General features: G+C 43.3%; 1 protein-coding gene across 1 annotated transcript in view; it reads left to right on the top strand.

Annotated features, from left to right (window-relative positions):
• MYRFL (myelin regulatory factor like) overlaps nucleotides 1-20,173 on the top strand; it is a 116,336-nt gene that overhangs the window by 41,945 nt on the left and 54,218 nt on the right. The window contains exons 3-9 of the mRNA XM_036298975.1: nucleotides 2,725-2,792; nucleotides 2,882-3,125; nucleotides 4,134-4,225; nucleotides 10,914-11,064; nucleotides 15,003-15,198; nucleotides 18,028-18,104; nucleotides 19,268-19,378. Coding sequence (XP_036154868.1) covers nucleotides 2,725-2,792; nucleotides 2,882-3,125; nucleotides 4,134-4,225; nucleotides 10,914-11,064; nucleotides 15,003-15,198; nucleotides 18,028-18,104; nucleotides 19,268-19,378 — 939 coding nt within the window. The remainder of the gene's footprint in view (nucleotides 1-2,724; nucleotides 2,793-2,881; nucleotides 3,126-4,133; nucleotides 4,226-10,913; nucleotides 11,065-15,002; nucleotides 15,199-18,027; nucleotides 18,105-19,267; nucleotides 19,379-20,173) is intronic.

Here is a 20,173-nt window from a genome sequence, read left to right as displayed (position 1 = left end):
GACACCCTGTATATTTTTGTTTTATTAGGCAATTACTTTGCCTAGACTCAATTTGCAAAGTCTGTCTCTTGGAAAGTAACTCAAATTCAATTTAGTCCTTTTTCATTGGCTGGGCTGTGTGAATTTAGCCCCACACATGGATGGCTCAGGAGTCAGCCAGACACTTATCAGAGTTTCTCTATAAAATCTGGAGTTTCTATTCTCTAGATCTCTCTTTTCCAAGATTCCTCATTCACTTTGAGCAGCTGTGTTTGCCTCACACTCTCTTCTCTGGTTCCTTAGGCCAGAAAGTTTGTAGGTTTCTATGGGCATTTTAGCTGTTTTGTGGTTCTGACTTCAACCAGCCCTAAAGCTAAGAGCTGTAAACCAGTAACTCATCTTATGTCATTATCTCTGTCCAAGTTTCAGTGTCCCTCTAGGACAGGGGTGGGCAAACTTTTTGACTCGAGGGCCACAATGGGTTCTTAAACTGGACCGGAGGGCCGGAACAAAAGCATGGATGGAGTGTTTGTGTGAACTAATATAAATTCAAAGTAAACATCATTACATAAAAGGGTATGATCTTTTCTTTTTTTAGTTTTATTCATTTCAAACGGGCCCGATCCGGCCCGCAGGCCGTAGTTTGCCCATGGCTGCTCTAGAATCTTCTTGCTTTTGCCCACTTTTCATTGTTTCGGGGTAGATTAATTTTTTCCCCCAGAGTTCATAGCTTTTATCTGTGGGAGGGTCAGGACTGGTAGGAGCTCACCAGCCACATCAGAAGCAGAAGAGCTTTTTGTGATTCTTTTGCACTCCCTATTTATCTAGCTGTTTGTTCTCTGTCTTTAACGTGAAAGGCTTTCTGAAACTGTCTGTTCCTTCCTTGTTGTTCTTGTTTAAGATATTCTGTGTGCAAGCCATTCTTCTCAAAGGATGAGCTTCGTTGTAGAGTGATCAGGCAGGGACTGGTTATTTTCTTGGGTGACTTCAAAATATGATTGTCCCCCCACCCCACCCCCCACCTCTCCCAGCACATCTGAATTTTCTAGGGAACAACCTTGCATTTCTTACCATGAGAAACCTGCTTGAGTGCCTGCAGAGCCAAGTTGAGGAAAGGTCTCAGTTCAGCATTTGGACTTTTAATTAATCTTCCCATTTTTAGCCCAGGCGCTCCATAGTCTCCTGGGATTCATTTCCCCAGAGCGGAAGCTTTGTCAGCTTCTGTTGGGGGATGGAGGTAGTTGCCTGGCGGTACAGGTTGGGGAAGATGATCTAAGGGTCCGGCTGTTCCTTCATCGAATTTTCAAGGGATCCTTTTATTTTCAGCCCCCGAATCCAGAGGCTCCTGGTAACTCCCATGACTTGGGCTTCTCTGGGTTTGTGTTTGAATTAGATAATTTCCTGTTGGCTCCTACGTCCCCTTTGTCACCCCAGGAAGTCTTGTTTCGGCTTTTTCCATCCTGTGATTCAGTTCCCATCCACACGACTTCTGTCTGCACCAGTGTCATTGAAATAGGGCCTGGTGTGGTCTCTGCCCATGCGCTCCATGTTCTTTTGTGTTTATGCTTCTTTATTCCTTCACTTTCATTCGGGTGGGGTTTTTGGAGAACTTTAGAAGTATGTTTGTTCTATTTTCCCTTATTAATAAGAAGTGAACAAATTATAAAGGATCAAGAAGAAAGCATAACTTTCCTAGCAAATAATAAAGGCAGACTTTTTTCTGTATTGTACAAGGGTGAAGTCTTAATCAACCAAGGAAAACATGACGGCTTACTCTCCAGCAAGAGAATCAAGTGGAGGATGGTGGTGCTTATGTATGACTTAGGGTCATAGACTTTCTTTTTTTAAAAAATATTTTTATTGATTTCAGAGAGGAAGGGAGAGATAGAAACATCAATGATGAGAGAGAACCACCGATCGGCTGCCTCCTGCACACCCCACATTGGGGATCAAGCCCGCAACCCAGGCATATGCCCTGACCAGGAGTTGAACCAGTGACCTCCTGATTCCTGGGTCAACCCTCAACCGCTGAGCCACACGCCCGGCTGGGCGGGTCACAGACTTTCTGAGCCATTAGGGACTTGTAGATTTTTTGGAACAGAAGTTTTCACACTTTGTTAGTAGCGGTACTCATTTTTTTAAATAAAATTTTACTTGCACCTCAATATATGAATGTTATGTCCCCCCACCCCCAAGGCATTAAAAAATTTCTTTTATAAAACCCTGAGCTACTTCCAAGAACTTTGGGATCTCCCAAAGCACATCTGGAAAACTCTTGCTTTAGTTGTCTTAGCCCAAACTGTATCTCTCTCTGGTGTACGTACTTTGAAAATGTTCAAAAGCAGTAGTAGTGTTAATTTAAGTTTACTGAGCACTTTCTAGGTTTGGGGCATTCTGCGTTTGCACACAGTATCTCATTTAATTCTCACAGTGAAGCCATGAGGAAGGTGTAATGAATATTCCCGATTTATAGGTGAGGAAACCAGGGCCTGGAAAGGCTCGGTACTTGTTTATGGAGACACAGCGGAGAAGTGGAAGAGCTGGGACTCAAACCCAGGTCTGCCTGACTCAAAGCCCATTCATTTAATACAGGACCCTGGGCGTGGTCCGGTGGGCTTTGGCCCCTGGAGCACCTGGAGCCGTCCCTGGAGGCGCTGTACGCGGAGGGCCACCTCCGCTTGTGACAAAAATATAATGATGGAATAGTTACTACAAAAAAGCAACGCATGTCTGGTTTATCCTCAGGCAAGGCCAGCTCCCAGATACCCCACCCTACTCCACATCGGACTCCTGCTCTCCTCCACAGGTCAAAGGTGAGTGCCCCGCTCCTCCCGCACAAAGTGCACCTTGTTCAACTCTGGGTGGCGGGGAGGAGGCCCTTCTCACCTGTGTGTCCCCGCAGGGGCATGCTGCCCGACGGTGGGGACCCCAGCGGCTCTTCTCCACTCTGCTGCTGCACCCGGGACACTGCCTGCGCACCCCCCACAGAGCTCCTCCGACGTGAGCGACTCCGGCCTTGCCCACCACGACTTCCACAACTGCTGCCCAGACACCGGTCATCCCGCCACCGCCCTGGACCAGTCTGTGTCCTCCCATCTGGGGATGGGTTGTTCTTACCATCAGCAGCCTCTGTGCCACAGCCCTGGGTAAGGAGCGAGATACTTAGTTATGAAAGACCTCAGCGCAGCCCGCCCCAGGCAGTGCCAGCAGAGAGTGAACAGTGGCGTCCTGTCCAGGAGATGGCAGTGTTGAGACACAGATTAGACATGGCCAGGCCGGTGCTCTTGGCTTTACCATCTGTTCATTTAAAACCCGCTGAACCCAAGGTCCTTCTCATTCAGTGAAAAGCTAAAGTGTCAGGAATGCGTGGGGAGAGTCTGGGTGGTGGAGAACGCCCTGTTCGCTCCTGCAGCCGCAGGTAGAGTACTCGAGGGAATTTGTGCCTGAGCTCTCAGAAAAGTATCTCTCAATTCAGCACTCACTAATATTCCTTTCTCCTTTTTTCCTCCCCCCTTTTCCCTTTTCATTCCAACTGTTGGGCTTAGAAGATGGCAAAAAAGAGTAAAGGCCATAGAAAATTGTGGTAAAATTCCATGTGAAAAAAAATTTCAGGTGTAAAATATATACCTGTATTTTAAGTCGGTATCTTCTCTGTCTCAATGAGTCCTCTCTCTTTGCCAGTTTATTTTATTTTATTTTTCTAAAGATTTTACATTGAATTTTAAAGAGAGAGTAAGGGAGAGGGAGAGAGAAACATCAATTGGTGCATGGCCCCGGGGATCAAGCCTGCAACCTGGCCATGTGCCCCGACCAGGAATCAAACTGGCAACCTTGTGGAGCACAGGAAGACACCCAACCAACTGAGCCACACCGGCCAGGGCTGTCAGTTTATTTTTCAAGTAGGTGAATCCGGGTCCATTGAGTAAGGGAAAATGAAGTTGGAGACCACCAGTAAGACTCATGGAATAGGGGCTTGCTTTGTCCACTCCATGCATAGACCTGGTTTTGCAGACTAGTAAGGGCCCAAGGAACATTAATTCATTAGAATTAGACTTAAGAAGGCAGAGAACAGAGAACTGTGACATTAAATTTTATTTACTGTGACATGGAGAGCAAAGAAGGAGCCTGACTTCATTTTGGTTTCTTGATTTTAGAGCCTCATTGCCACCAACAAAGAAGAGAAAGGGCACACAGACGCTGGAAGACGCCGGGGACTGTCCAATGTGGGCCCAGGACTCCAGACCAGGTGAGCCAACGGGGAGGGGCAAGGGCGAAGAGGAAGGAGGGGGGCGCTGTGTCGCTGCCCAGCCCATTCAGTCAGGGCTTTTTTTTTTTAACTAGCCTTGGAGCAGCCCTACAACATTTTTTCTCTCTCATATAAGGACAGTGATTGGCCCTGGGAGTTTAATTCTTCTCTATTGTAATAATGGTTCTTGCAGTCTTAGGTGGGGTCATACAGGACTCCCAGGAAGGGATGCCATTCACTCTCTCTGCTGCAGATGGCACACTAGTCCTTTTAATTGTAGGACAGTGTGTCTCTGAGGACCCAGACCCAGGCCTGGGGGAGCTGTGCAACTGGCAGCACCTTCAAGAGCCTGCGGTGTGCTCACTGCTCTGTCAGTGCCGGTTCCTCCACGGCAGTGTGCACAGGTAGCGGGGGCAGGGGACAGTCAGAGCTGACACAGTCAGCCTAGATGGGGTCCCAGATCCCGTCTTCCTAACAAGCTCCCAGCGATGGATGCTGCTGCTCACGGCAGTTTTTCTGAGAAGCACGGCTTTAGAGGATTCCTCCAGGGGAGCAGGAAGGTAGGAAGTTGAGTTTCTCTAGCATTTATTTCAAGTTAGCAGGTTCCCAGTAGCTCTTCAAAATTTTGTAACATCATTTTAGAAGTCTTTTAGCACAATCATCTGATGCCCAAGTGGTCAGCCCACTTTGTTCTTTGTCTTCTATAACATGTGACACATTGTGTTTTGAGCTTAGAGATGTGATCGAGTTGAGAAAAGTTGGGTATTTTTTTTAGTCTGGAGCCTTGAACTTCAGAATTTTCAGAGTAAATGCTATGGTACTTGCTAGGGAAACGGATAACACTAGACATCAGTTCTATTAGCCACTGTAAATAGTCAAAGGTAGGCGGTGTGAAAGTGCCCACTGAGGTCACTGCTTCTGCCTTTCCCAGCCACACAAAAGCTGGTGCTTTTAGGGACCGCTGGCCTCAGCTCCAGCCTGGGCGCAGGGGGTCCTTTAGCGGACGATGCCTTCACCCTTCAGCCGACTCCCTCACATTGCCACCTCCTGGGAGTGCTGGGGCAGAGTTGTGCTGGACTTCAGGCCCTTGTGTGTCCAAACTTCCTACGGTCTTTTATTTTGCATAGATCCACTGTGGTCAGCAGTTGCTTGATTTTTCTTATTCCAACCGTAGAAATACAAAATGCAAAATAAGGGCCCCTTTCCAGATGATGTAGAGCTCTCCACCCACCTGCCTAATTTCTGCAGACATCCTTGCATCCAGTCTTCAGCTTCAATATGATTCTCAAGCACAAAAGGCTGAGTGCATTCCCAGCCAGACGAGAGGACCATCTGTTCGCTCTCCCACAGAGGCACCAGCTCACTGAGAGTACCAGGCGCGTCACCCAAACCTTCCAAGGGTTTCCTCACGTAACCAGATGCGTCTTTCCTCGCCCTGGTCATTTCAGAGTTAAGCTCCACCCTGTGATGAGTTTCTGCTGCCTGTCCCCGGAAAGGGCATTGATTTGTCACCATCTCCAGAGAACAGCTGTGGAAGCCTGCCTGAAATGTCCCAGCAGATAGGAAACCTTGAGTCCCTTGTTGGACACCCATTCAAAGGTCATTGAAAAGCTGGTGAAGACAACTGGCTCTAGACAATGGTTCTAGAATAATAATGAGCAGATGGGGAATAAAGGGGGGGGGGCAAACTCAAGTAATTGCAAGTGCCACGTTTTCATTACGGTTTATGTTTTCAGCAAACATTTTCTAGTGGAGAGCTCAGATGTGGTGTCGCTGAGGCCCAGGGTTTTCACCAAGGTGCTGGGGGATGGCATGTGGGTAGAGGAAGGGGGAGCTTATGCTAGGCTTATAGGAAGGGATTTGGTGGGAGGTAATATGCTGGTGACCTTCTTCCCAGCAGTTCACTTGGACCAAGTTTTCCAAGATCCCCATTTTTAGGGCTCACAGTGTAGAATTACTGGGGTGCTCTGAGTACATGTAAAATCCTGCTCTGAGAGAAGGCAACTGGAAGGCAGCCTCCTGTTAGCTGGCTCTGACCCCACGTGGTCTGGATCCCAAATATGAGAGGGTTCCTGGTCCCACCTAATCAGAACCCCAAATATTTAAGGGTCCGTGGCCTCGTATGGTTTGCACATCAAATATAAAAGGGGTTGTCAGCTCCGGAGTTGTGACCTTTGGCCCTCACTGAGAGGTGCAGCGGCTGAATTCACACTATAGAGTCAGGGGACTGTCTCATCTCTCCAGCAACTGGGACCGTTTAAAGCCTCCCTTTCCTTGATTATCAACTAAGAGTCATAAGTTCTACTTCACCATTTTCCAAGATTATTAAAAAAAGAATGCATATGCCCTAGCTGGTTTGGCTCAGTGGATAGAGCGTCGGCCTGTGGACTCAGGGGTCCTAGGTTCGATTCCGGTCAAGGGCATGTACCTTGGTTGCGGACATATCCCCAGTGGGGGGTGTGCAGGAGGCAGCTGGTCGATGTTTCTCTCTCATCAATGTTTCTAGGTCTCTATTCCTCTCCCTTCCTTTCTGTAAAAAAACAATAAAATATATTAAAAAAAAGAATGCATAAAAATGTTTTGAAAGACATTCAAATCTAAGCTATGAGTTTTCTCCAAAAAGTTGGGACTTGAGCAGTTTGCTGCCTTCACATTTCTGCTTCTCTCTTCTGTTACATTTCCTCGAGAAAGCCTATGTGTAGCATGAAGGGAAGAGAAAGGTCTGAATCCCGACTCTTCCACTTAAATGCTGTAACACTAAGCAAGTTATTTCAGGTCTGTGAACCTGTTTCCACATTTGTTGAGTGAGATTAAGAATCCTTTCTTCATAACCACTTTCTAAATCTGTCTGGTTGCATCTACTAAAGCATATCTTATGACCCAGTGATTCCACGCCTAGAATATACCTAACAGAAATTTGTACATAGGCCCACTAAAAGACATGCACAAAAACAGTCATAGCAATATTACTCATAGTAGCCACAAACTGAAAAGAACGCAAATGACCACCAAGGGCAGGATAAATAGTGGTATAGTTGTACAATGGTGTACTGTACAGCAATGAAAATGAACAAACAATTACCATTTACAACAATAATAAGTGAATCTCATTGTCGGGGTCCAACCCCAGCGGGTCCAGGGGTCCCCAAAGGTGTGGACGGAGTCGGCGAAGAAGGAATGACACGGAGACAGTGTTCAGTTGATCAGCAGCCTAGCCAGGATCTCCAGAGAGGTTCTGCTGTTTATTGTCTTGTTACATCCGTATTTATCCCAGTTGATTTTAATCCTGTCAATTTCTATTACAAAGGTTAGGGCATTTCTTATCTCCATTCCAGGGAGTAAAGATTATGTAGCTTAAGCATGATTGTTCGTAGTTAAAGTGATTAATTACCCGCCTGGCACTTAGTTGAGGGATTTTATTCCCTCCCTAACTTCAGGGGAAAATCCCTACTTGGGGAAACAACCTTTCTCAGAGAGGAGACCTTGGTTAAAACACATAGTGCCAAGAAGGTGAGCAAACATATTAAGAGCAGTATGCCATATATGCCAGGTCCCTTGAAACAGCAAGGATGGACCGGCTCCCGGCATCTCATAAACATAATTTTGGGCAAAAGAAACCATCACATAAGAGTACCTATCATATCATTCCATTTCTGTAAACTTCTCTATGATGTTAGAGTTCAGAATAGTGATTATTCTCGGGCGGAAGAAAGCAGTGATGGGAAGAGGGCAGGGGGCGTGTCTTCTAGAGTGCTGGAGTGTTCTATTTCTTGATAATGGTAGTTACCTGGTATAATTCATTCTATAAAAAAGTATCAAATTGTGTATTAATGATCGTAATCCATTGTGTATATTATACTTCAATAAAGAAAGTTTATTAAAAAGGGGTCCTTACCTTGAAGATGAGTTAATGTTGATGAGGAACTGTGTCAGGTGTCTGGGACAGTGCCCATGGGTGCAGAAAACACACAGGAATAGTAGGTGTTATTAGTAATATTATTAAGTTCTTGAATAGGCTTAAGCTTGTGCCAGAATTTTGGTGTGAGCCTGAGGCCCCAGATTCCCATCCCTGGGATTCACCAGCTGGTAGCCAGCTCCCAGAGGAGCCAGGCTTTGTCAGTCCTTTTTGAGTGGCTGCTCTGATACCCTTGCTGCCAGGATGAGAAAGGGTGGGAAGTGCCATTATCCTTGAGGACAATGCCTTCTTCCCACTGCACACCCTCCCTACCAGCACCTGCAGGAGTGGAGTTGGCCTTGGGCTCCTTCCCCTGGCACCTTGCCCTTGCCACCGTGCTTGAGCGGGAAAGGGCTGAATCAGCTGGTATTCTCACATCAGATAGTGTGACCACGGAGGCCAAGAAATGAAGTATTTACCAAGGCTTCTTGGGAATAAGTCACCTGAGCTGAAACAAGTACGTGTGATGATGACACCACTGTCTAAACTCTTACTGGCGATAGACACTATGCTAAGCACTTATAGACATTACTCATTGAATCCCTTCAATAATCCTGGGAGGTGTTATAAGGTTACTCCCATTTTACAGATGAAGAAACTGAAGCCCAGAGTCCTTAAATCATTCCCTGAGATCAGATAGCTATTGAGCGTAGAGTTGTGATTGAAACTCTTTCCAAACTTGAGGTTCTTGAACTTCACTTACCTTCTCTTCATTGGAGGAGAGAGGAAGGAGAGCTGGAAGAACCAGTTTCTCCCTTTCTCTGAATTTGGTACAAACAAGAGACTATTAGAAAGGTTTGTTGTTGTTGTTGTTGTAGTTTTGAAGATATTTAAGGCCAGATAACTTTTGGAGGAGTGAGGACACAAAGAGCTCCTTGCATTGCTGATCTCCTCATTCACAGCTGGGAAAACATTTCTCAGGGTTTTGAGAAATCATTCCCAAATCCATATTTACAAAAAACCAAAAAAGTAGATGTATTGCTTAGGTGACATGTAATAGTGATACCCCAAGAAAAGCACATTTTCTGTGGCATTTGGGATCAAAAGCAACCTGAAGCACCTTATTTATTTATTTTAAGAAGTCCTCAATCTATATATGTAAAAGGCTAAGCAACCAGCCAACTGACTGGCCAACCGGCTGGTAGCTATGATGCACACTGACCACCACGGGGCAGACACTCAACCCAGGAGATGCCGAGCTACAGCAACTTTGCAGACTTCCCTCTCGCACTCTGGGACCTCAGGGGATGTTGGACTGCTGGTTTTGGCCCAATCATCACAGGCCAGGCCAAGGGCCCCACCTGCCGGAGGGACCCCTCTCACTCCACAGACGCCCTTCGAGCCCTGGCCATCTGGCCCAGTCCCATCTTGCCGGCCACCTTCTAATTAATTTCCTTTCAATGTGCACGAATCTGGGCACCGGGCCTTTAGTGAAAGTATAAAGAAAGAAAGTTGGGTGAGTGAAAGGAAACCCGGTCACACCCCCCTGCCTTTTCCCAAGCTGTGGGCTAAGTGCGCTCTGTAGGAGCTAATGTCATATTTCTGCATCATTCTTACAGCCTGCACCCGATCTCATGAACAACCACTGTTTCCCTTTCACTCCTGATGCTAGGCATGAGTAATGGCAGAGGAGTTCAAAGAAAAGGGGAACAGCAAACGTACCAATCGACTTCACATTAAAATTATCTGTGGTTGAATCGTACAGTTTGGAGGCACACTCAGATTAAGACAATGTGCAAGTTATGCAAAAATAGTAGCTTGCACGTGCGAAATTGCTGTCACTCTCTCCTGGTATCAGCTTCTGAAAGTGCTGTCACTATATTTTCTCTGCTGTGTAACGTTGCAAGTTGGGCAAAACACCTGTTTTCATTTCTGTTTCACAGTTGAGGGAAGTAGGACACTATGTGAAAAAATAACTCATCTAAGTTCAAAAGCTAGTTGGACCACAGAATCTTGGTGCCACCAGGGACCTGTAACGAATTAGAATATACTGTTTGCAATGAACAAAAACAAATAAACAAAAGACAAAAACCCAAACCTCAAACTGCCTTAAGCAACAAACAAACAAACAACAAGCAACTAGAGGATTTACTGACTTCTGTAACCCAAGAGTTTAAGATTGGATCCCAGAACTCAAATCACCCCATCCGGCTGGGTGCCCTTCATTCTCAATGTGCCTTCTACTGTGCTGGCTTCTTCCTAGAGAGGCTTGTCCCTCATGTCCCCAGATGGTGCCAGCAGCTCTTGGAGATATATCTCCCAGGTTCAAACCTCATGCAAAAATCACAGCATCTTTGAACCTGCATTCTAGTGGTGCTGAAATCCACTCTGCTTGGGTTGGATTAGGCCAGGTGGCTATCTGATGCAATTATTGACACTCTAGTGAATGCTGTACTTGGATTGGCCAAGCCTGGCTGGGTTTCCCACCCTCCCCAGGCTGAGAGTGTACTTCACTGGGACCACACAGAATGGAAGTGAGGAGATGCTGTGCAGGATGAGGGCAATGGTTCCAACAAGTACTCACCCTGGCACCTTAGAGACCACTGACCTCAAGCTGCTCTTTCTATAGCTGAGGAAACAAGGCTAGCCGCATGCCTCCTGCCTCCCAACCCTGTTGCTTCCCACACAGTCACTCTGCCTTCTAATGGCCTGTTCATTAGCTCCATGTAGCTGTCTGTGAGTCTAGGAAAAGCAGCCTTGTGGGAAAGACCTAACACACCTATTTCTTTGCAGTGACGAGTAGGAGTTACAGCAGCGAAATGCAAGACCATGGCAGTGAGGGACAGAACATGATGCCTGCTGACCAGTGCTCCCCTGCTCTGAAGTGGCAGCCATACCAAAGTGTTCCTTGGCATAGTTTATTAAATGGTCATTACGAAAAACTGTAAGTGGCCTTAGGAATCCCTCGTGGTGGGCTGGAGGGTGAAGGGAGAAAAGCTAACTCTTAAGACTAAACCCAAGTATTTGGGATTTGATGCCACCCTGGCCAAATGGGATGGGCCAGTGAGAAGGTATGTCTTACTCCCTATGTTTTGCATTCTCACTAATGAGTAACTGGGACATGGGTTTCTGGCCTTCATGAATCCAGACTCATAAGTCTAACTCCTTATAATTTGCCCACTGAACAATGAGGGAGGAGGGAATCTTTCTCAGATCACATGCCCAGTTTTTTGTTGTTGTTGTTGTTTTTATTGATTTCAGAGAGGAGGGGAAAGGGAGAGAGAGATAGAAACATCAATGATGAGAGAGAATCATTGATTGGCTGCCTCCTATACACCACACACTGGGGATTGAGCATGCAACCCAGGCATGTACCCATGACCGGAATTGAACCTGGGACCCTTCAGTTCGAAGGCCAGCGCTCTATCCACTGAGCCAAACCAGTTAGGGGCATATGCCCAGCTTAAACTAAAATCTGGAAAATAACCCTGACTGGTTTGTCTCAGTGGATAGAGCGTCAGCCTGCAGACTCAAGGGTCCCAGTTTCGATTCTGGTCAAGGGCATGTACTTTGGTTGCAAGCACATCCCCCGTGGGGGGTGTGCAGGAGGCAGCTGATCAATGTTTCTCTCTCATCAATGTTTCTAGCTCTCTATCCCTCTCCCTTCCTCTCTGTAAAAAAATCAATAAAATATATTAAAAAAATAAAATCTGGAAAACGGAAATTCCCAAAATTACCAATATGTAATCCTGCAGTGATTTTAAAAATTTAGAGAATACATTTTGGGGCCACATACGTTTTTAGTCAGTGATACCTTCCTCCCCCAGCTTCTATGCTACCAATCAGTATTGTCAAGTTCATACTTTTAACATACGCTGCAGTAATCATAGTCATTAATGGCTTTGTATTCAGAGATGGAAATCAAAGCATACAAAATATCCTTACACTGGGAACGTTACACCTTATTCTTATGACATTATGGTTTCAAGAAACAAACATGGACTTATACATTATTGCTCTTAAACATTCTTTAAGACTTTTCTATATTCCCTAAGATATAATTTACCCACCTACATCTTCTAGAATTTTCGTTGATTATAAATGAATGCTTTCTCAAAACACTAGAAAATGTTAGTGGTTATAAAATAAATTTTTCAAGAAATAAAAAATAATATGAAATAAGAAACATCGGCCTACAAACTTGAGGGCCTTCGTGCTATTTTCCAAATTCAAGTATAACTTCTTTAAGGGCAAAAATTATCATTAGGACTTTAATGTAAGATGAACTAGAAGGAAGAAATATTTTCCTTAAAACAAAATCTAAGGAGTTAAGTAGAGGTAGAAGAGAGCATAGAGGGGATAAATGGTGATGGAAAAATAAAATAAATTATTTTTTAAAAATCTAGAGTTGAACAGATTTGGGAGTTGGTGTGTTTAATTGGAGGCAGAAAGAAGCAAGTTGCTAATTGTATCACTGAAATGTCACAGCTTTGTGTCTTTGCCATTGTGTGCACTTAGAAAAAGAAAGGAAGAGTCTTGGTTTTGAGTGTCAGTCTTCATTTGATTATCTTTTGGGGGGGGGGAGTCCCGTATTCTATCTTAAATATGAGGACCCAGGTATGAAACTCACCCACATGCACAGTATTTTAATTGACACCTTTTAATTCTTCCTAATCTCTCTGAATCTGAGTTAATAAAGCTTTCCAGGTGACTGTTATTTCTCTTTTTACTTGAATAGATTAGATTTTAAAGTTTATTTGAACAGCCAATCTATTCTCGACTGATCTAGAAAAAATGGGAACACTGGCAGAATCAACTCAAAGGTGAAAAGGAAGATTTGTTTTGAAGCCACAATTCACTTTTCTTAAGCAAAAAGAAAGGCAATATTCATCTGGCCCTCTTGGTTTCACTACTCAGATCATTGGGAAAGAAAATCACTTGTGAATTCTTAGGTTATTATGTCTAATTTGTTACAAAAATATTATTTCCTTAAATTACCTAATTAACGTTAGGGGATTGAAAATTTATCTGATCTCTTTTTTTCCTGGATGATATTTAAAACCTCCGTTAAAAAAGAGCTTTTAAAAAGCCAGTTAAGATGACTTTATAATTAACTTTTGATATCAAAAACAGAATTGCTATGCTTAAATAAATAGATTTCTTAACCAGAGATTGGTGTTTAAGATTCAGAATCATCTTCAGCAGTATAATTGTTGTTTGGTTCAGTTTCTGTTATAGCTATCCTTAAATTTCAGGCTCATATCTGAGCTGTCAGCCTTACCTGCTCCCTTCAGAGTTTTTGACAGTGATACATGGAAGATCACAACAGGATATTTCCTTTTTTCTTAACCAAGACAGTTCTTATTACCCTCTGTCGGAAAATCTATACAGTTCAACCCACGTAGCCTTTAGATGAGCAAATCAGCAGATTAGTTCTAGAAACCTGAGTCAATATAAAGTTCCCAGATGGCATAAGACATGTGGTCTTTATCAAATTCTTCATTCAATGGATTTTCTTGGCTGCACTGTGATTATGGAGGCTTTGACTGATCAGCTCCTTGAGGGTAATCAATGACCTGGTGACTTGATTCATTGAGAAGGTGCTTTACCTGCAAAGAACTAACACTATTTACCCAAGAGGCCCATTAATATTTTCTGTCTCTGGAATTAGAGGGCAAATGAGAAACTCTAGGTTGTTCATTATAATGGCGGCCTTACAAATGGAGATCCCAGTATGCAAAATTCCACAGTAGCAGAGAGCCAGCGCAGCAGGAAGGACTGCCTCTCCGCCCGCCCGGGGTCGCAGGAAGGAGCTTCCTTCCGAGGAAAACCCCACATTCAGAATCCTTGATGAATTAGAAGTCATGTTCCGTAGCTACAACATCCGTAAAAAACTCACAAAGGAGTTTTCAACCTTTATATTCTCATCTCTACTTGATAATGTTTCACATTTAACACGTTTTATTTGGGGGCGGGCGGGGGGGGGGGGAGGGGGGCCAGGTTCGAGATGGAGGGGGCCAATGGGGGGAAAAAGGGACATCTGTAATACTTTCAACAATAAGGATAAATAAAAAGGAAAAGTATTTAAATATGTAAAGATGTTGAATTAATTAAGCATTTAATGAAACATGTGACATTCTATTGAAAATGATTTGATAAAACAAGGAAAGAATACTAAATGTATTCTTTTAGCGGCTCCACCACCATTGCTGCCTTTCTGCAGAAATAATCGGCACAGTAGGTTTCGGGTGCAGTTACCGGATTGGGTGGATAAAAAGGGAATGAGCGCACTCCAGAGAAAGCAAGTTTTCAATCGTAGGATGACTGGCTCTGGTTGATCTGGTGGAAAGCTGTCCCTGGTATTTCTGACCCGCCTGCTTTACTCATAGGATCACCAGCGGGCGGAATGTTCATTCATCTGAGTGATTATTTGAGAATGGTGTTGCTGATAAAATTTAGAGCCTTCTTTTTTTAAAGGAGGAAAAAGATAAATTCTATCCCAGATATTTCACAAGTCTGAGTAATGCGGTGACTTCCCAACGTCTAGCCTATGCCTTCCTATCGGACGGTGGAGTGAAATTAGAAGTCTAGAAAGCACAAAGGGAAAAGGCAGGCTGAGGAAATGATGCCTCCATTTGGCAAGAGTTGTGCTCCTTCCTTGTGAGAAGATAAAAAGCTGTGAGAGAGCCAGCTGTGTTTTGAAATATCATTTTCATTTTCTCAGTTAAAAATTCACAAAATTGATTGATTACCCGGTAAATATAGCAAAAGGAACTCCCTGCAACATATTTCTTGAAATGTTTACACAAATAATGTGGTTAATGAAAGAAAGTGTGTAGAAAATATTTGTGAAACTGGTTTCTTGTATTCCTCTGTTCATAGACCCAATATAGGCTATCAAGTTGTCACGGACAAAGGATTTAATTTTTCACCAGTAGATGAAGCTTTTGTTTGCCAAAAGAAGAATCATTTTCAGATAACCATCCACATCCAAGTTTGGGGAAGTCCAAAATTTGTCAAAACCCAAACGGGTCTAAAGCCAATAGAAATGTTTTACTTGAAAGCTTTTGGGGTTAAGGTAAGTCTATAGTTCCTTCCATTTAATTCAGCGAACATTTATTAAGTGTCCCAGGTGTCTGTTGCTGCATAACAAACTACCTCAAATCTCAGCAACTTAAAGTCCTGAAAATCACTTATGTGGGTCACAAATCTAAAACTTGGTTAGGGGTTTGCTCTGATAGCGCACCTCTGTCCAAGAGTCATTAGCTGGGGCCGCTCAACTGGGCCTGGATCCAATCTGCAAGATGGCTCACTTACTTGTCTGTCAAGTTTGTGCTGGCCATCAGCCAGGAGCTCAAAGGGGCAGTGGTTGGGAGGCCATGGCTCATCTCTATGCGACCTCTCTGCAGGATAGCTTGTGCTTCCTCACAGCAAGGTGGAGGGGTTCTAAGAATAAATATTCCAGGACATAGGAAGCGGAAGCTGCCAATTTCTTAACCTTGGACTCAGAAGCTGCAGCTTTGCACTTTTCTGTGTATAAATCTTGCACTTCTTCTACTAAATGTATTCTTTTTTAAAAAATGTTTTTATTGATTTGTAGAGCGAGAGGAAGGGAGAGGCACAGAGGGATAGAAACATCGATGAGAAACATCATCGATGGGTTATATCCTGCACGCCCCCTACTGGGGATCTAGCCTGCAACCAGGGCATGTGGCCTGCCTGGGAATCGAACAAGTGACCTGTTGGTTCCTGGGTCCATGCTAAACTGCTGAGCCACATTGACCGGGCACTAAATGTATTCTTAATTATTTTGTATTTTTTCATACTGGTTCATTTTTATATGGAGTAGGTTCAAAGTTTTCATTAAACTCTCAGAGGTCCCTGATTTAAAACAAGGAACCACTACACTAAAGCTAGTCGATACCTTCTCTTTTCCAGTTACAGACCCAGCATGTTACACAATTCATCCAAGATAATACATGATAGAGCTGGGTTTGGGATGCAGGCAGAATGACTTCTGATTGGTCATTGCATCTATTAAATTATTACCTCAGACCCAGTGCCTCAATGGGAGGAGTAGCTATTGTACACATATTTTATTCTGATCATTAACCTGGACTTAGCCTCCCAAACTGGAGCTAGACTGCTCTTCCTTCAAATGGAGCTCTTAACCAAACCAAACCAAAGAGAACAAAATAAAAGCAAACAACAACAAAAACCATACTTTCTGATTTTGGAAGTAATAAATTTATTGTAAAAATTTTGAAGCACAAAAAATATGAAGAAGAGAAAAAATTTATTCATATTTGGACTCACTATTTGGTAGCTTAATTTTTCCATTATTAAAATTAATTTCATATTGTTAATATATTGTAAAAATAACACTATAAGATATCAAAGACTTTATCACCTATTGTTTACAAAGGTGATATCGATTTCTATTGTATAGATGTACCATAGGAATTCTTATATTATTGTAAGTTTTATTTCGAATTTTTTGTTTTTGTTCATAAAATTGCAGTAAACATCTGAATATACCCATCTTTGCATGAGAATGAATTCCAACAGAGGAATTTACACATAAAAAATATGAACATTATTAAAACTCTTGATGTAGGTTGCCCAATGACTTTCAGAAAGACTGTTACTGTGCAAATACCCACAAGCCATAGATGACAGGGCAGATCTCAATACACCATTGCCAATATTCACTAATAATAACAAGAGTTTGTAGCAAGTAACAAATAAATGTCATTTCCGATATTTTGTTTATTTTTATCATTTAAAATATTGATTCTAGAGCAGTGGTTCTCAACCTTTCTAATGCCACAACCCTTTAATACAGTTCCTCATGTTGTGGTGACCCCCAGTTTCATTGTTACAAATTGAACATAATTAAAGCATAGTGATTAATCACAAAAACAATATGTAATTATATATGTGTTTTCTGATGGTCTTAGGCAACACCTGTGAAAGGATCGTTCGACCCCCAAAGGGGTTGGGACCCACAGGTTAAGAACCGATGTTCTAGAGAGAGTAAAAGGGAGAGGGAGAAAGAGAGAAACATCAATCAGTTGCCTCCCATATGTGCCCTGGTTTGGGATCAGGCAAAAACCTGGGTATGTGCTCTGACTGGGAATCAAATCTGAGAACCTTTGGCACACGGGAAGATGTTCTAATCACTGGGCAGCACTGGCCAGGGCTATCATTGTTTTTTCTTATTAGAATTTAAGCTCTGCACTCAGCTGGTGTGTCTAAGTGGTTGAGTGTCGACCTATGAACCAGGAGATCACTGTTCAATTCCTAGTCAGGGCACTCCCCGGATTGCAGGCTCCATTTCCAGTAAGGGGCATGCAGGAGGCAGCCAATCGATGATTCTCTTATCATTGATGTTTCTATCTCTCTTACTCTCTGAAATCAATAGAAACATTTTTGTTTTTTGTTTTTTTTTTTAAAAATGTAAGTTCTGCAAGGTCAAGGATATCTGTTAATTTGGTCAAGTTTTCATTTCTAATGCTTTGAGCAATCCCTGGTGCATAGCAGGAGCTCACCAAATATTTACAGAATGAATGAATGAATGAGTGACTGAATGAATGCATCCTTTGAGCTCTGTTGCTCCTGTGTCTTGGAACTGATGTTTGTACTAGCTCATTCTGTACTCACTGTTTACCTGAAATGTTCTGTGGTCTTGTCTTTTCACTGTGTAGTTTCACAGGTATTTGTTTCTCTCCTCACCAATAGCGAGCACACTACTTTAAGGTCAGGGACATGTCGTATATGTCTTTTCTGCCCAGTTCCTAAACTAACATCTTGGAAAACTTTGAAAGTACTTGAATATTATTTACCAATGAACATTTTTACTAATGAATTAATTTTCTAAGTAATTAATTTATGTTGTTCTACACAGATGGAAGCCACCAATCAAATAATTGCTATTGAACAGTCCCAAGCAGATAGGAGCAAAAAGATGTTCAATCCTGTTAGGTAAGAATTTCTTTTCTGAATTCCTTTGGGAATGTTTTGGGAAGAAGACCTATTGCTCAATTTACTTTGCTTATTTTAAGTAAATCCTACTGTAAAAACTAAATGATAATATGCTAATGTTTTGAACATATGCTATCAAAAACAAAGTAGGTAAAATGCATTGACATAATTGCAAACAGTTCCTTATGAAAAGCTCCATTTTTATACCATTATTATTTTTATAATCATTTGCTACTGACAACCTTGCTAATGAATTTGGTTTCTTGAGATAGATTATTGTTACATCTTTTAATTTTTAAATTTAAATTGGTATGATAGAATTAATTTCAAGGCACTGGATCCATCCTGTGCTTACAATCCATTTTTTTTCTTATTTTTTAAAGATATGTTTATAGATTGCATAGTGAGTTCCAAAACAGAAAGCATTCAGGATTGGGATTCTCCAAAACAATTTGGCAGTCCAAAGAGAGAGTCCCCAATAGAATCACTTTGGAGCGAGATTTGCTTTTCAACTGACTTGGCTGGGATGTAGTTGAGAACCCTCCGCGTTTTGACCCTGAGTTAACCCCATTGGGGCGGGAAGAAGAGGGTCCCTTAGCTGGGGCTCACTCAGCCTGATGCTCAAGCAGGAGCCTCCTGCACAAACACAGCTCTACACTTGCCTGGCGCACCTGGTCCTCCCTCGAGGCTGTGTACCGTCTTCCTAAGGAGCAAGCAGCCTCCCACAGCCAGGCCTGGACAGGGCAAATACACAAAGGAGCTGTGATGCAATTCCAAATACACAAGGAACCTAGAGAAATTGCTTCAGTCATGAAGTGAGTGCTATGGATGCAGAGGCATGAATAAAATATGTCTTTCTCCTCATCGTGGAGGTAAAAGAACCCATATGTGGTCTAGGGAGCGCACAGCCCCATGAGCCAGACACTCTGGGTTTGAGCTCCTGCCGAGTGAGCATTTCCATTCAAGAGTTATTCCGTGGACTTCCCTGGTCCCGTTCCTGGCCATGCTATGGGTAGTTTATTACAAATCAGCAACTAGAATAAATTGTCCTCCCCAATGTGACAGGAACCGGGGACCGAACGTGAGATTCTCAGAATGGTTACATACGCTCAAAGACTCTATGTTCTTTTACAGTCTCTTGGTATTTCTGCTGTTTGTTTTAGAATTGACCTACTGGCCAACCAAGTCACCAAAGTAACGTTGGGCCGACTACACTTCAGTGAAACCACAGCAAATAACATGAGGAAGAAGGGGAAACCGAATCCTGAGCAGAGGTACCAGCATCACTGTGCCATCCTGGGTGGCCAGCACTTTAGGTGAACAGGCAGAGCCTCCAGGGGCCCCTCTGCCCCTCGGGGCCCTGTTAGCCTGAAAACTGGGCCTCCCTCAGCCATTTCCCTCCCTTCTCTGACTCCGTTTATAGCACATCTCCCTTACTGTTAGCCATCTTTCTTCTTCCATCCTCACCCCCACAATGCCTGCCCTCCCACCCAGCCCCGCCCACACCTGCTGGCCTTGGTCCCCTCCATGATTCTCTGGGGGTGACCATACATTCATGTCTCATTGTCATCTGAGGGCCGTGGACTGACTGCATTTCTCAAACCTGTGTGCTGGTCACTAATATGGTGCTCTGAATCCTGAAGCTTTGCTGTAGTCTTTTTTGATTAAGAAAAATAAACTACATTTGCACTGGTAATTTAGACCTATAGTTCTCATAGTGTGGTCTCAGGACTATCAGAGACAGTATAACCTCAACACTTATTAGAAATGCAAGTTCTCAGGCCTCACCAAAGACCTACTGAATCAAAAACTCTGGGGGTGAGGCCCAACAATTTGTGTATTAATAAGCCTTCCAGGGGACTCTGATGGATTCTCAAGTTTGAGAACCACTGGTCTTAGAATATAGGTCTTAGAGTTGGAAAAAATTGAATTTGAATATATGATACTGCCATTGACTATCTGGGTGACCTCGAGCACATAACCTCTTTGAGACTCATTTTCCTATTCTGTAAAATGGGGAAAATAACCATATTCTACTCCAATAGGGTTATTTGGGGGATCTAAGTGAA

Source organism: Myotis myotis, unplaced genomic scaffold, assembly GCF_014108235.1.
Source record: "Myotis myotis isolate mMyoMyo1 unplaced genomic scaffold, mMyoMyo1.p scaffold_m19_p_3, whole genome shotgun sequence".
Lineage (NCBI taxonomy): Eukaryota > Metazoa > Chordata > Mammalia > Chiroptera > Vespertilionidae > Myotis > Myotis myotis.
Note: the sequence above shows the minus strand (reverse complement) of the source record. Positions and strands in the feature narration are given on the sequence as shown.